Below are 16,188 nucleotides of genomic sequence, written 5' to 3'. Positions count from 1 at the left end.
GAGTTCAGTTCTAGGCCGACTGGCGACGGAGATAGTCAAGTGACTCCGTAGCTTGAAGGAATAGAAGCGCCCGTCTAACGAATTGGGAGTCGTGAGTTCGAGTCTCACCGGAGTACGTGGATTTCCTTTCATAATTTCAAATCTGAATTTTTTCATCGAGCACATGTTCTGTTGTGCACATGAATGTCAAAGCAATTTCAACAGTGTAATTTCCCACATTGCTTGGTCAGCCAAAGCAAAATCAAGAAATTGATATTTCAATTTCTGTTGGACGCAGCCAGAATGCACTTAAAAAACATCGCAATGCAGCTGTAGTGCATCTGAAAAACATTGCAACTCTGTTGACGTTTTGTTTTGACATATAGCGGTTCGATAACTGCAAAATTTTTGCACTTAGAGGACTTGCAGTTAAAAAGTATTGCAGTTAAACCATTTGCACCGAGCGTACGTCTACTGTATATATTCCGAATGCCGGCTGTCAGTTTAGTGTACATTTTTATTTGTTAATAGCGGCTTCAGGCACACCGTGCGCGCATATTTACTCATATAAGAAAATCCTAAAAAAATGACTTAAAATCTTCAAATCACAAAAACTTTAGTTTCCCTCGATGAAACATTTTCAAATTTTCAGAGGAGATACTAGAATAGTATATCTTGCGAATGCCGGGTGCCATTTGGGTGGACATTTTTATTTGTTAATAACGGTTTTTGGCATACCGTGATTCCAATTAAAACTCTGAGACGCTCCAAGGGGGCTTCCAGAAAGATTGTTGTTAGACTGATGGTGGGATCACAAAGTTTACGGTTCAGGAATTCTGTTGGGATTAACATGCAAATCAAATGTAAAATATTGTGGAATACAGCGGACCACCTATGGCATGATTTTGAGTTAAATTCTGCGGGAATTTAAAGGCGGTTCCTGTGAAGATTTCGGTTAGCATTGGTATTCTACGAGAGATGAAAGAATTGCTAAAAAAATTTCTGGAGTAATCACGGATGAGATTCCAGGAGGAATTTTAGAGGAATCGCGAGGGGATTTTGGAAGGAACTCGTGAAGAAATCTTGAAAAGAATTCCTCAAGGAATCTCAGAAGAAATTCTTGCATGAATCTTTGAAGACATTCCTGAAAAAATATTGGAAGGGATTTCTGGAATCCCGGAGAGAATTTCTGAAGCAATATTCTTCTTTCGGAAAAAATTTTTGAAAAGATTTCAGAAGGAATTATGGGAAGAACCCGTGGAGAAATTCATTGAAGAATGCAGGAAGGATATCCTGCAGAATTGCCTTCCAGGAGAAGTCTCGAAAAGATTTATTGGAAAAAGCCCTGAAGGAACATCTAGAGTAATATTAGGAGAAATTCCTCCTAGAGGAATCTAAGAAGAAATCTTGAAAAGGACTCCTAGAGGAATCTAAATGGCAACTCATAGAGGAATCACTGAAAAACACTTCTGGACGAATCTTTGATAGAACTCCTGTAGAAATTTAAGAAGGAACTTTTAGAGGGATTCCAGAAGAGATAAATTATTCTCAAAAGAAAATCCTGGAGGAATCCCAGCAGGAACTCTCGACAAGAATTTCGGAAGACGCTCATGATCTGGGATTCCTCAAGGAAGAAATTCTTTTGCGATTCCTTGAGAATTTTCTTGGAGGGTTGTGGTTTCAAGGTGTTCCTCCTTTTCAGGATTCCTCTTTCTGATATTTCTCCAAGAGATCTTTCTGTCATTCTGCCAAGAGTCTCTTCCGGAATTTCTCCATGAGTTTTCTCAGGGCTGCTCCAGAAATGTCTTTCGGGACTTCTCCAAAAATTCCGTCCAAAATTCCGCCAGAAATGTCTTCTGTGATTTTCCAAGGAATTCATCGTGGGATTCGACCAGGATTTTTTCTAAGATACACAGGTTGTCCCTTCAGTGACTTTTCCAGGAGGTTTTTGAGGTATTCAAAAAATTCTGAGATCAAACCAGGAATACTTTTTGGGATTTAAGTGTAGAATTAACTAGTAAGTTAGAATACACGTTAATAAAAATTTAAAAAAGTTATTGGGATTCCTTATAGAATTCTTCCATACGATCATTCTGAGATTTCTTCAGGAGTTCTTCTGGGATTCATCCCACTAGGCACTTCTTCTGGGTTTTCTCCGAACTCCGATGCAAAAAAAAACTGGTTCATTCCCATCTAAATCAATCTACTTATTATGGAAGGATAAATACAAGATAACAGGTCCTAAGGATTAGCACACTAGCACGGTGTAAATATCGATAAAGAAGAATGATAAACTGGGTAGAACGTCTCGGGCCCATATAGCCGAGGCGGTAAACGCACGGGTATTCAGCATGACCATGCTGAGGGTGACGGGTTCGATTCCCGGTCGGTCCAGGATCTTTTCGTAAAGGAAATTTCCTTGACTTCCTTGGGCATAGAGTATCTTCGTGCCTGCCACACGATATACACATGCAAAATGGTCATTGGCAGAGGAAGCTCTCAGTTAATAATTGTGGAAGTGCTCATAGAACACTAAGCTGAGAAGCAGGCTTTGTCCCAGTGAGGACGTTACGCCAAGAAGAAGAAGAAGAACGTCTGAAAATTTATGATCAGCCAGAATTTCTCGGGAGCAATTATTTATTATTGATATTTTTCTATGTGAATAAATATTGTTCAATTGAAAACAGCAAAGCTCAACACATCATATTCTTTAAATATTTACGCAGGAATCATGATCAGAATAATACAATAATTGAACAATTTGAGTGAACTCCGGTTAGTGAAATATACATTGATAGAATTGTGCTCTCAATTAACTTAATCGTTACCTAGAACAAAATTTTAGTCATATAAAGTAAACTTTTCAACCATGTACGGCATAATTCTGGTCGGTATCAAAAATGCCGTCCTGGTAAGTAACCAGCTGTCGATCGTCCCTCAAATGCGTTTTTTTTTCGTACACGGTGTGTGCGTGTCTGTGATGTGTTTGTGTGCCGTGCCCCTGCTGTTGTGTACCCTAGTGTTGTACAAGGTGTGCGTATGTGTATGTGTGCGTCTGTGCGTGTGCTGTTTGGGTGATCAAAACAATCGAGACTCGCATCAATCACATTTCGTATTTGTGAAGTTTCAACCCAAACCGAAACCGATGACCGTGGAAATGCGTACAAACCACCATCACCACCGCCACCACCCACTAACCACCTCGTGCACGTGTTCGTTTGGTTTTCCTTCCGCCTAGGTGTCGTTGGCGCTCTTTTTGGGAGGTAGCAAAGGTTGTAGGACGCGCGCTGCTGTTTTGTTACGCATTTTGTTCAAATTGCCGACCGTATTAGTCTCGTATGTGATTCTTGCATTTTCTGTTAAGTGTGGCGCACGTGTGCTATATACCTTCTGCTGCAAAATGGAACCTGAAAGAAAGAGAGAAAGCATGATAAACATGATGTTATTCTTTTTCTGGTAAGCTTCTTGCGAGGTAGTCCTGTACCATCACTGCAAGGCTGTATGATCTGATTCCATTCGATCTCATAGCTGAGCTCCGTTTTTTTATTCGTTTACGACCACAGCGCAAATTGGTGCAAGCCAGGTCCTCGCCCGAAGCGATGGAAATTGTCGACTTCAAAATTGTTTCGCACCCATATCATGCCGATGCTCTTTGTTGGTTTCATTTGGCGGCTAATGTTTTCTTTCCATACGAATATTCACCGTCCACAACGAGTGGTGCGGCAGCGGCAGAAGCTAAGAGCAAGCAACGTCACTCGCGTAAAATTCTTCTTAGTTTACAGCACGGAAAATTGGCTTTCAGATCGTGAAACGATGATACGTGATGATAACGTTAGGCGATGATTTAGTTATGCTAAATAGGTTGCTTTTCAGCAGAAAGATGGCCCTCAGAGAGCGAACGTGGAACATTTAATTGGTATGCAAATTTCTGGAATTTGAATCGTCTTTTCTGAATTGGTGCCCTCTAAATTTGTTTGTATAGTGTGATTAACGAGTAAAGCAACTTTGGAATGTGTTCTCAGAAGATCAGATCTAAAATTGATTCCAATTCTACAGAAAAAAAGTGCTAGACCACAACTATTTCACGGCGTAAACGTTATTCCACCCACGCACCTTCCAGAATTATAATGGAGGCAAACACGAATTGACCTGTGTATCACCTTTTAGGGCCGTTCATAAGCCAGGGAGACCAAACTTTGGCTAGACCACACTCCTTCTTCCTCGTAGACTTTTTTTATACAAGAGTTCCAAAACTTTTAAAGACTACAGACTTCCGTTCAGACCTCCTCTCCCCCTTAAACTCTACGTTGTTCATGGATGGCCATTTTCTTTCTCCTATGAATCGAAACCATTAAAAGAACATTTGTGTGACTTTGGTAGACTTTCTTGGCTCCATCTCGTGAAATTTCTTGTTGTGAAACCCCCGCCCCGCATACGAAGAAAGGTATTGTCGTCCGGATGCTGTGCAGTGTGCTTCGATTGGACTCATTGCCCTGGGGTTAAAAGCTCAAGTCTGGGTGTCGATGGTGGTTTTCAGGAGTTCATTTTTGGTTTCCCTTCGTCCCACCTTTTGCGATTGCACAATGAGCCGCAATCGTTTACTGAACTAGAACTTTTTCCGACTTTTTTTGCGGGACTGGAGACTGTTGAGAATGAATTGATACCGTGTCAAATCGACACGTGTGAGAATGTAACTTTTGCAGTAGAAAAAACTTTGTCATGACAAAAAGCTTTATAGGATGAATAAATCCATTCCGTATTTGTGTGGAAATCCCAAGGGAAATCCTATGCCATGATTACAAAGTTGTTCCTAATAATAAGGCCCTCTTTAAAATGTGCATGAAAATTAGGGTGGTCCATATTTTCAAAGATATTGGGAACCAAACTTTTTTAATTGCAAGAATAACTGTATACATTCTTCGGGAAAGTTGTGGATCTATCAATTTTGAGCAAGTTTGCTGAAGATACTTTTTATGTAGCTTTAAGGTGAAGGTTGCTTGAAATCACAACAATCAGACTGTCATCCCTCGAATCTTCCACCCAACCACCCACTCAAGCAAAACAAACCAGATGGCGCACAGTGCAATACAGTCGAGTCTCTTACTAAACGAATTCCTATTAAACGGACTCCTATTAAACGAACTCCTACTAGACAGGGGTGAGCGTTATAGGAGACTAAGAGCTTATGGGATTTCGGCATTTTGGGGGTGTGGCCTATTATCTCGGGTGTGTTAAGAGTTAACGCAATACTTTCTTCGGCAAAGTTTTAGGGCTTGATAAGATCTACCATTTAGAACTTTGGTTCATATGATTAGTTGGCAATTCGGCCGCTAGAGGGACCATCAACAATTTGATGCTAAATTGCACTACAGGAACCATATCAGGTTGTCAAGCAAACGTTACGATATGCGACAGCTCAAGACCCTGATAATTTGGAAGGAAAGTGTCTTCGGGAAAGTTGTTGGGTACGCCAATAACTTACTGACGATGAGTTGCGAAGTTCGAAATTCCTCCACTGGGCGGCGCTAGTGAACAAGTAAAATTTCAAAACCTTATATCTCAGAATCCCGATAACTTAGGAAGATGGTGTCTTCGGCAAAGTTGATCAGTATGACATGAACTTACATAAAAATAAACAATTGTTTCGCAATTCTGCCACTAGGCGGCGCTAATGAACATGCAAATTTTAGAAATCTCATAGCTCAGAATCCTGATAACTTAGAAAGTTGGTGTCTTCGGCAAAGTTGATCAGTATGACATGAACTTACATAAAAATAAACACTTGTTTCAAAATTCTGCCACTAGGAGGCGCTAGTGAACTTGCAAATTTTAGAAATCTCATAGCTCAGAATTCTGATAACTTAGAAAGTTGGTGTCTTCGGCAAAGTTGATCAATATGACATAAACTTACATAAAAATAAACACTTGTTTCAAAATTCTGCCACTAGGAGGCGCTAGTGAACTTGAAAATTTTAGAAATCTCATAGCTCAGAATTCTGATAACTTAGGAAGTTGGTGTTTTCGGCAAAGTTGATCAGTATGACATAAACTTACATAAAAATAAACATTTGTTTCGCAATTCTGCCACTAGGTGGCGTTCACCGGTTTTTTTCGTCTTTTTTCGACTTTTTTGGCGGTTTTTCGGCTTTGCATGTTCACTAGCGCCGCCTAGTGGCAGAATTGCGAAACAATTGTTTATTTTTATGTAAGTTCATGTCATACTGATCAACTTTGCCGAAGACACCATCTTCCTAAGTTATCGGGATTCTGAGATATAAGGCCACTAGGAGGCGCTAGTAAACTTGCAAATTTTAAAAATCTCAATGCTCAGAATCCTGATAACTTAGGAAGTTGGTGTCTTCGGCAAAGTTGATCAGTATGACATAAACTTACATAAAAATAAACACTTGTTTCGCAATTCTGCCACTAGGCGGCGTTTACCGGTTTTTTCGTCTTTTTTCGATTTTTTGGCGGTTTTTCGGCTTGGCAAAACTAGTGTTGCTCCCCCCGATAACTTAGAAGCGGATTCCTATTGCGCCCCCCGACCAGTGATCTTATAAGAGTCTCGACTGTACATGTTGGGCTCAGAAACAGAACAAAATAAATTCTGCCAATTCAAACTACGTCAACAAAGCAGTTCAATATTGTTACTTCTGAATTTTGGCATACTCATTATTGATTTCGTCAGCTCATCCACACAATTTGTTCTCAAATACATTGTTAAATCTAGATATAATTTCCATTTTGTCCACTATTTTCAACGTTTTTCACACCATGCGTCGGTTTATTTACGTTTTATTTGACAGAACTCTCCTCTCTTCTCTCGCACTTTTTCTCTCTGATTACAACCAACTACCGCGATATGGGGTGACATTAGTCAATGTAATCAGAGCTCTTTTTCTTTTCTTTTTCTTGGCGTAACGTCCTCACTGGGACAAAGCCTGCTTCTCAGCTTAGTGTTCTATGAGCACTTCCACAGTTTTTAACTAAGAGCTTCCTCTGCCAATGACCATTTTGCATGCGTATATCGTGTGGCAGGCACGAATATACTCTATGCCCAAGGAAGTCAAGGAAATTTTCTTTACGAAAAGATCCTGGACCGACCGGGAATCGAACCCGTCACCCTCAGCATGGTCATGCTGAATACCCGTGCGTTTACCGCCTCGGCTATATGGGCCCTCTAAATAATCAGAGCTCATTGACAACAAAAATTGTTCTTTTATATATTTACATCGCGATTTCATTCATTTTCAACAAAACATTTTTATTTTATACAATGATTGGCAGATAATCTGTCCTTATTTTGTGATGAATGAGGACTAAATAATGTTTGACCTTTTTCACGCATCGCTGAACAATAACACTCAGTTCGACGGTACGATTTTCAGTTCCAGCGAGCCGCGTTCGATACTACTTCGCCTTTTCGACCAAAAAAGTGTAAATCTAGTGGTTTTTCAGCGGAAAAAAGTTAATTACGTGGAAGTAGAATCAGTTTGCAGCAAACGATCAAATTTTGAAAGTGCTGGGAAACTCGGAAGTGTATAAAAATGTGATTTAAAAAAAAAAAATGTGTATCGTGCCCGTCAACGGAAAAAGTGAAGTAGGAGCTACAATTTTGCACGAAGTTGTTGATTTAGTGCAGTTACTTCGAAGGACTACATTCTACCGTACTTCAAATTTAGTATTCTACCATGAGTTGTTATCCTAGTGTGATTTCAACAGCTAAACCATCATAATTTGAGGTATTTTTTCGCCAACCTCCGCTCTCGGTGAGTACTAGGGTGGGGGGAGAGGGAAGTAAGGCAGAGTGTGACGGCCATACTGGCTGCCATTTTTGAACTTCTGCAACTATGTCCTTAAAATTGACCGATCTAGAGGTATTTTTCTTAATAAGCTTAGGGTGGTTAAAAAAATCCGGTTTTCTGGCGTTAACTTTTTCAGTTTAGATTTTTCATCAAAGTCGCCCAAGAAACACTTGTAGAGAATTTGAAGACGCGTTATCTCTTTTGGTTCAAAAGTTACAAGCATTTTTCTTAAAAAATCATAGTTTTTTTTTTAAAAGGTGTTATGACGGGTTGGGGCAAACATAAAAAATATCTTTTGCCCGCATTCAAAAGAAGAAATGTTGTTTTAAAACATATCAAAAAATTAGAGGGGTGTTATTTTTGTAACTCAAGTGAAAAATACTTGAAAAGTGCCTATTTTTTTCTTGAAAATTAGCAATATCATTTGAACGGAATGGCATAGCAACATTCTCAGCGCACGAAAATGTGCGTTTTTTAAAGCTCTAAAAATGGTTCTTAGACAACTTTGATGAGAAATTTGAAACAAAAAAGATAATGCGTTTAAACTGCTTTGACCAAATTTGGAGCATTTTCCCATAGTTTTCATAGGGTGCCGCTAGAACAAATCGTTTTATTGCTTTATCTTTTTTGTTTCAAATTTCTTGTCAAAGTCACTTTAGAACCACTTTTTGAGCTTTCAAAAACGCGCATTTTCGTGCGCTGAGAATGTTGCTACGTCATTCCGTTCAAATGATATTGATGATTTTCTAGAAAAAATAGGCACTTTTCAAGTATTTTTCACTTGAGTTAATTTTTTGATATGTTTTATAACAACATTTCTTCTTTTGAATGCGGGCAAAAGATATTTTTTATCTTTGCCCCAACCCATCATAAACCCTTTAAAATAAAACTATGATTTTTTTTTAAGAAAAATGCTTGTAACTTTTGAACCAAAAGTGATAACGACCATCTCAGCGCACGAAACGACGCGTCTTCAAATGTTCTACAAGTGTTTGTTGGGTGACTTTGATGAAAGATCGAAACTGAAAAAGCTAACGAAAAATAAACGGATTTTCTTGAACCACCCTAAGCTTATTAATACCTCTAGATCGGTCAATTTTAAAGCTACATAAAAAGTGTCTTTAGCAAACTTGCTCAAAATTGATAGATCCACAACTTTCCCGAAGAATGTATACTAGAGTGGGTCAACGTTGTATGGAGAAACTTTAAATTTGATCGTATCAACCCGGAACAAAGCTTTTTCAATCTATATTAGCGTCCAAAACAACTGTGCAAAATTCGGGAGCGATTGATTGCGTCCCCGTATTCCGCATTGCGATTGAAATTTGTATGGAAGTTAGTATGGGAAAACGTACTTTTTTGCATTTTACTCATAAGTTGATTTTTTTTGTCCAATACCATGTAACTAATGACGTTAAAGTATAGCCTAGGATATGCCAAAAAACTTCACCGAAGACCGCAAAGCGATCCGACGCTTGTGAAAAAAGTTATTCACCTGGTAACTTAGGGCAAAAATTGAGATTTTATTATTGATGTTATTCCTTTACATGTTAAATGTTAAGCACCACTGGGCAATCTATACGTTATAACTTTTTTCACAAGTGTCGGATCACTTTGTGGTCTTCGGCAAAGTTGTTCGGCATATCCTAGGCTATACTTTACCGTCATTGGTTAGACTGGTTTAGACGAAAAATTTCAATTTATGAGAAAAATGCAAAAAAGCACGTTTTCCCATACTAAATTCCATACAAATTTCAATCGCAATGCGGAATACGGGGAAGCAACCAATCGCTCCCAAATTTTGCACAGTTACTTCGGACGCTAAAATGAATCGAAAAAGCTTTGTTCCGAAAAATCGGCTTTATTGACCCAGTCTAATGTATACAGTTATTCCTGCAAATAAAAAAGTTTGGCTACCAATTTCTTTGAAAACATGGACCACCCTAATTTTCATGCACATTTTAAAGAGGGCCTTATAATTACGGACAACTTTGTAGAAGACCATATTTGTCCAAAAACTCATTTGAAGGCGTTGAATGCATCTTTCCTCGTAAATCTGGTTCGTGGACCACTGTGCATTGGTTTCTTTTTGGACAAACATTTGACCCTGTGTACTAACAGATTTACATCCTGAGTCATTGCTGCATAGTAGTTTATCATCTTCCTCTTACGCTGGAGTGCTATCTCGGTGACCCAGACAACCAGGAATCGCATAAGGATGCACGCTGTACATCGTATAAGGTATTATTTCAAGTCACTATCGCATATATGTACAACTGAGGGACAATTTTCATCGCATATGATGTTATTTTCTGAACTTATTGCGATGTATCTGGTAAAATCATATAAGAGTGCAAATTAACTTTTATCATGTATGACTACGTCGTAGTAGGCGATGTTCTGATGTTTTATTGCGATGAACTTTGCTCATTCGCAATAGCATTCGAGCGAACTGGCAAAGTGTTAACTGAATTCGCATAATTGCGTACTGCGATGGTTATACGACTTCGCCTGGTACTTTTATTATTATGTCAGTTTATCTCACATTGGTGTACAAACTGAATCGCATAAAAGTAAAAATAAACCCTCTAAAATGTGCATACAAACTCGCATATGCTAGAATCGTTAACGTTGACATATTGCGATGCACTACGTGATAACAATGAAAGAGGTGCTCTTAGAGTACCAAAAAGCTACAAGAAAGTGAGCAGTCATCATTATGGTCTCAAAACAAGTTACAAAGTCATCATTTTTGTTTTGTTGACCTAACAATTAACAATGGGTTGTGCTAGCAAGAGAGGGGTAGTGATAACTGTGTTGGAAATCACGCTTCATCTTTTTGAGCTCCTGATAGCCTGCCGAACACGTACAACGCAGGGAAACCAATTGCATTCTAACAAACACTGAGGTGAGTTAGAATGTCATGACAATTAGCCAGTGTGTTTCATAAGTAGTGTTTGGTGTAAAATGTGAAGTGTGGCTCGATATTCCAAAGGCTGTTAGTTCGATACTGAGGTGACAAGAATTGTTTTTTATTCGATTATCATTAAGTCGCATAAGATGCTATATTACGTCGCAATAGTGCACACCGTGCATCGCATAAGATATCGCTTCAAGTCATATAGCGTTATTATTTTTCCGTCAATGCACATATAGCGCCTCCACTTTTGTACGCATGAGGCACTTTTACTGCATCTTATGCGATGTAACTTTACCGCATAAAAGTACGCATAATATGAACATTAGAGTGGGTCATCGTTTATATGGAAAAATGAAAAATTCAATGGTATCCCATCAGATCAAAACTTTTTTGATCCCATTTCAGGACCCAAATAAGTGTGCAAAATTTGGGCACAATCGGTTATGTCTACGTTTTGCGCATCGTGTTTGAAGTTTGTATGGGGTTTTACATGGGAAAACACACTTTTTTGAATTTCTCTCATAACAAGCTCGAATTTTTCTAAAACCGTTTAACCGATAAAGTAAAAACATAGCCTAGGGTGTCCTGAAAAACTTTGTCGAAGACCGCGAAGTGATCTGATGCTTATGAAAAAAGTTATAGCGTTGGCATTGCTTGGCGAAACAGCATGATTTTGTTGCTATTGTTATTCCTTTACATGTTAAAACATAAATACATGCATGCGGTTCGTTGGTTATAACTATTTTCACAAGCATCGGATCGCTTTGTGGTCTTCAACAAAGTTTTTCAGAACATGCTAGGCTATCATTTTACAGTATCGGTTAAAAAATTTCAGACAAACTTTTTCAACTTATGGCTAAAATGCAAAAAAGTATGTTTTCCCATACAAAATCCCATACAAATTTCAATTGCAATGCGCAAAGTGTAGACGCAACCGATCGTGCTTTGTAACCGACAAGATAGCGTGTACGGGCGACCTCCCCTACCTGAAGTTGAACTGGCTACTCGAGAGACCATTTACATCTACATCCTCGGTGGACCTCAACAGTCTGTTGAGCATGATCTTCTCGAGTACCTTCCTCGCCGTGTCGACCAAGCATATTAGTCTACAGTATGACCCATAAAAAAAATGCGACACTTCATTTTTTTGCGATCTTTGATGATTTTTAATGGAATAATTCTAATGAATTCAACTTTTTTGGATAAGGATACAATAAGGAGGTCATTGTCATACAGGATCCCTAAAATTTTTGTCAAAATATTCATTGGTTACGTATATGGGGTACCTTATAATTGTTAACAATTTCTAAAAAAAATCAAGCTTTCATCTAAATTTCAGAGCAAAATGAATTAAGATAAAAACTTTTAAACACATGTAAACCATGAAGAAATATGTACTCTTAAATACGCCCACGTTTGAAAAATATTTTTAAACAAATTTCGAATGTTTAGGAACCCAAAACTAAAAAAAGGTGTGTTGCGGGAGATGAGGGTGGAAGAGATCGTACCGACTCTTAGAGCAAACACATAGTTAATTTGGTCAGCTAAAAAGCTAAAATGGGCACATTTATTAAAAACATTCAATATACACATACATTTATGTACTTACTAATTCGGTAACCTAGCTGGGAAGACAAATCCTGCCATCCCCTTCGAAATACATCTCCGCACTGGTTACAGATTAGCTCATAACAGCATTGTTCTACATCTAGCTTTACAATTGCTGGGGTATTCGCAGGGGTGCTCAAATTACTTTAGTGTTCAAATTAATCGCACTCTGTTCTGCGTAACAAGGTGCTATATATTAAACCCGTATTTAAGATAAATTAATTAAAAACTTAACACTGTTTGAACATTTTTCAAAACAATTTTTTGTCGATGAAGGCTAATAAACATACCTTTATAATAGGTACAAATACTAAGTACTTAAAAACAATTTCATGCTTAAAACATAATATTTTCCAAAAATTATCATTTGTCAAGTAATTCTATTTTCAGCAAATATCTCATAATTTATAATACAATATTTTTTTCGTCCTTGTCCGACGAACCGACGAACTCCTGAAGACCTTGTTCAGCCATGATAGTACTATTTTGAAAATAAAATTTGACTGAATGTGACGGAAAGCAATTGAAAGAAAATTATATTCTTAAAAAACGGCCTCTGGCGCGTGGACGATTTTGACATCCATATGTTTAACGTTATATTTCCAAAGGTATGTGAATGAAATCAGTCTATGTTCCTATGCCATTATCAGATTAGTGGCTCTACTATACTATCCAATAAATACATGCAAGGTTAATCGGTTCGAAGGAGGGGAACGATGGCTTTGAAAACTGTCGCATTTTTTATGGGTCATACTGTATATGCCGACGGGTCTCCGAGTGGTTCCCCGCATTTAGCAATAGAACCAGGCTTAGCTGCTTCTGAACCTCTGGATAAACTCCTTCGTCCAGACATTTCTGTATAGCAGAGCTGAACATACCGGGAGCCTCTGCATTAGCTACTTTCAAGGCCAGGTTTGGATCTCCGTCCGTAGCTGGCCTTACCTACAAGACAAAAGATACTCTTGGTACCTACATTATCCAGGTCGAAATCTAGTATGACCAGCGTCCCTAGCAGGATCTGACCCATTTACTTTGGCGGTAGCAGACACCTTATAATTGTTAACAATTTCTAAAAAAATCAAGCTTTCATCTAAATTTCAGAGCAAAATGAATTAAGATAAAAACTTTTAAACACATGTAAACCATGAAGAAATATGTACTCTTAAATACGCCCACGTTTGAAAAATATTTTTAAACAAATTTCGAATGTTTAGGAACCCAAAACTAAAAAAAGGTGTGTTGCGGGAGATGAGGGTGGAAGAGATCGTACCGACTCTTAGAGCAAACACATAGTTAATTTGGTCAGCTAAAAAGCTAAAATGGGCACATTTATTAAAAACATTCAATATACACATACATTTATGTACTTACTAATTCGGTAACCTAGCTGGGAAGACAAATCCTGCCATCCCCTTCGAAATACATCTCCGCACTGGTTACAGATTAGCTCATAACAGCATTGTTCTACATCTAGCTTTACAATTGCTGGGGTATTCGCAGGGGTGCTCAAATTACTTTAGTGTTCAAATTAATCGCACTCTGTTCTGCGTAACAAGGTGCTATATATTAAACCCGTATTTAAGATAAATTAATTAAAAACTTAACACTGTTTGAACATTTTTCAAAACAATTTTTTGTCGATGAAGGCTAATAAACATACCTTTATAATAGGTACAAATACTAAGTACTTAAAAACAATTTCATGCTTAAAACATAATATTTTCCAAAAATTATCATTTGTCAAGTAATTCTATTTTCAGCAAATATCTCATAATTTATAATACAATATTTTTTTCGTCCTTGTCCGACGAACCGACGAACTCCTGAAGACCTTGTTCAGCCATGATAGTACTATTTTGAAAATAAAATTTGACTGAATGTGACGGAAAGCAATTGAAAGAAAATTATATTCTTAAAAAACGGCCTCTGGCGCGTGGACGATTTTGACATCCATATGTTTAACGTTATATTTCCAAAGGTATGTGAATGAAATCAGTCTATGTTCCTATGCCATTATCAGATTAGTGGCTCTACTATACTATCCAATAAATACATGCAAGGTTAATCGGTTCGAAGGAGGGGAACGATGGCTTTGAAAACTGTCGCATTTTTTATGGGTCATACTGTATATGCCGACGGGTCTCCGAGTGGTTCCCCGCATTTAGCAATAGAACCAGGCTTAGCTGCTTCTGAACCTCTGGATAAACTCCTTCGTCCAGACATTTCTGTATAGCAGAGCTGAACATACCGGGAGCCTCTGCATTAGCTACTTTCAAGGCCAGGTTTGGATCTCCGTCCGTAGCTGGCCTTACCTACAAGACAAAAGATACTCTTGGTACCTACATTATCCAGGTCGAAATCTAGTATGACCAGCGTCCCTAGCAGGATCTGACCCATTTACTTTGGCGGTAGCAGACACCAACTCTTGGACGGGGTATTTACCCGTTGTCTATATCACAGCCCTTTTTCTGGACCCATTCACGACCCAATTGTCGTTGCCGGCGGGTAGTCGGTATGGGTCCGCTATGATGGCGATATCCGTACCCCACTCAGAAACCACCTGACAAAGCAGTTACTTAGCCGCGTCACAGTGGTTCCGGTTCAGCTGCGTTACCTGCACTGTGATTTGTTCACTATGGCTTTCTTGAAGGCCGGGCACCTTGGACCAACCGTTGGATGCAAGTTGTTCACAGTTGATTTAATTTTTATCACAAACTTCTACTCTCAAGATGTGTGAAATATTGTGCTTCAAATTAGAAAGAAGCAAATATCTGTCTCTTAATAAAATATCAATTTTTTCCAGAAAGTTGTTAATATTTTTATGGTTTGAGTTGATTACTCTTGTGAATTACTCAAGTTATTTCACCGAAAATACATGAGAAAATCTTCATCTGAATTCTTGATGAGATCTTAAATGCTATGGAATAGAGTCGAAATGTTTCTGCTGAACATTCGTGTTTGTTTCTGTCGAAAATTATTGGTGTTATTTTTTTTTTAAATTTCTTACATAGTTCTTTGAAGATTTGCAAGTGTTTCTATCAGAATAAAGAAAAGTTTTTAGAATTGTAGAGTTTGATTTCGCTTACCAAACTTAAAAAATATTCAAATCAAACCCCAGAATTGTTGAAATATTTCATTGAAGGAACTAACAAGAATTTCAGGTCAGATTTAGGCGGAGATCTGATCCGATTTTCTTTAATATGATTAAATCCATGACGAATTTCTCTTCCTGGCTTGAAAGTGTAATTCAAGGCGAACTCTTAACAAAGCCATAGGTTCCTTATGAAAATTGCAGTAGATATTTGTGAAGAAATTCTTGCAAGATCCTGAAATATTTGAAGTTTTGCAAACAATTTTTGTTTAAATTGGCTAAAAATTCGTCCGCCACAGATTATTATGAAAATTTCCTTATAATTCAATTCAAAGTAAAACAGAAATTCCATCAGGAACTCATTATGGATTTCCGAAGTTGAAGTTCCACAGGGAGTTCTTAACAATTATTCTGCGCGTTTACCAGAAACTCCTCTCGATGTCGCTTTAGGAATGTTTATGTTTAAGTTTCACAAAAAAAAAAGAAACCTGGTAATCGGTCAGCAACTCTATAGATTTCATCAATGATTCCGCAAGAAATTCTATTTGGAGGTTTTGCAATAACGGCCCCAAAGATAGCGCTATAAATTTTATCTGAATTCTATCGAAAATGTCTCTTTAAAATCTATTTTAAAATTTCTTAAAGAACTTTCTCATGAATTTCGACTTGATCAATGGAATCTAATACTATGAACACTCTGGGATAAAGCGTTATTTACTTGATAAAATTCCTTTAACAATCGTATTCAGACTAGATTTTCATATCTGGATCTCAGTTATGCTTAG

The 16,188-nt window shown here is 37.9% G+C and overlaps 1 protein-coding gene and 1 long non-coding RNA gene across 5 annotated transcripts in view; both read left to right on the top strand.

The window, feature by feature from the left end:
* Positions 1–16,188, top strand: part of LOC109430370 (soluble guanylate cyclase 89Db) — a 128,540-nt gene that overhangs the window by 69,799 nt on the left and 42,553 nt on the right. Inside the window, exon 1 of one of the 4 annotated variants that reach the window (XM_029857274.2) lies at positions 2,278–2,890. The exons of the other annotated variants lie outside the window; for them this stretch is intronic. Coding sequence (XP_029713134.1) covers positions 2,849–2,890 — 42 coding nt within the window. The 5' untranslated portion in view covers positions 2,278–2,848. Of the gene's footprint in view, positions 1–2,277; positions 2,891–16,188 lie in introns of those variants that run through there. 4 annotated transcript variants of the gene reach the window in all.
* Positions 8,229–14,967, top strand: LOC134285495 (uncharacterized). Its single transcript, XR_009996421.1, has 3 exons — positions 8,229–12,176; positions 12,499–13,546; positions 13,869–14,967. It is a non-coding gene; the product is annotated as an uncharacterized LOC134285495 (long non-coding RNA).

This window comes from Aedes albopictus, chromosome 1 (genome assembly GCF_035046485.1).
Source record: "Aedes albopictus strain Foshan chromosome 1, AalbF5, whole genome shotgun sequence".
Lineage (NCBI taxonomy): Eukaryota > Metazoa > Arthropoda > Insecta > Diptera > Culicidae > Aedes > Aedes albopictus.
This window is presented reverse-complemented; position numbering and strand designations above follow the sequence as displayed.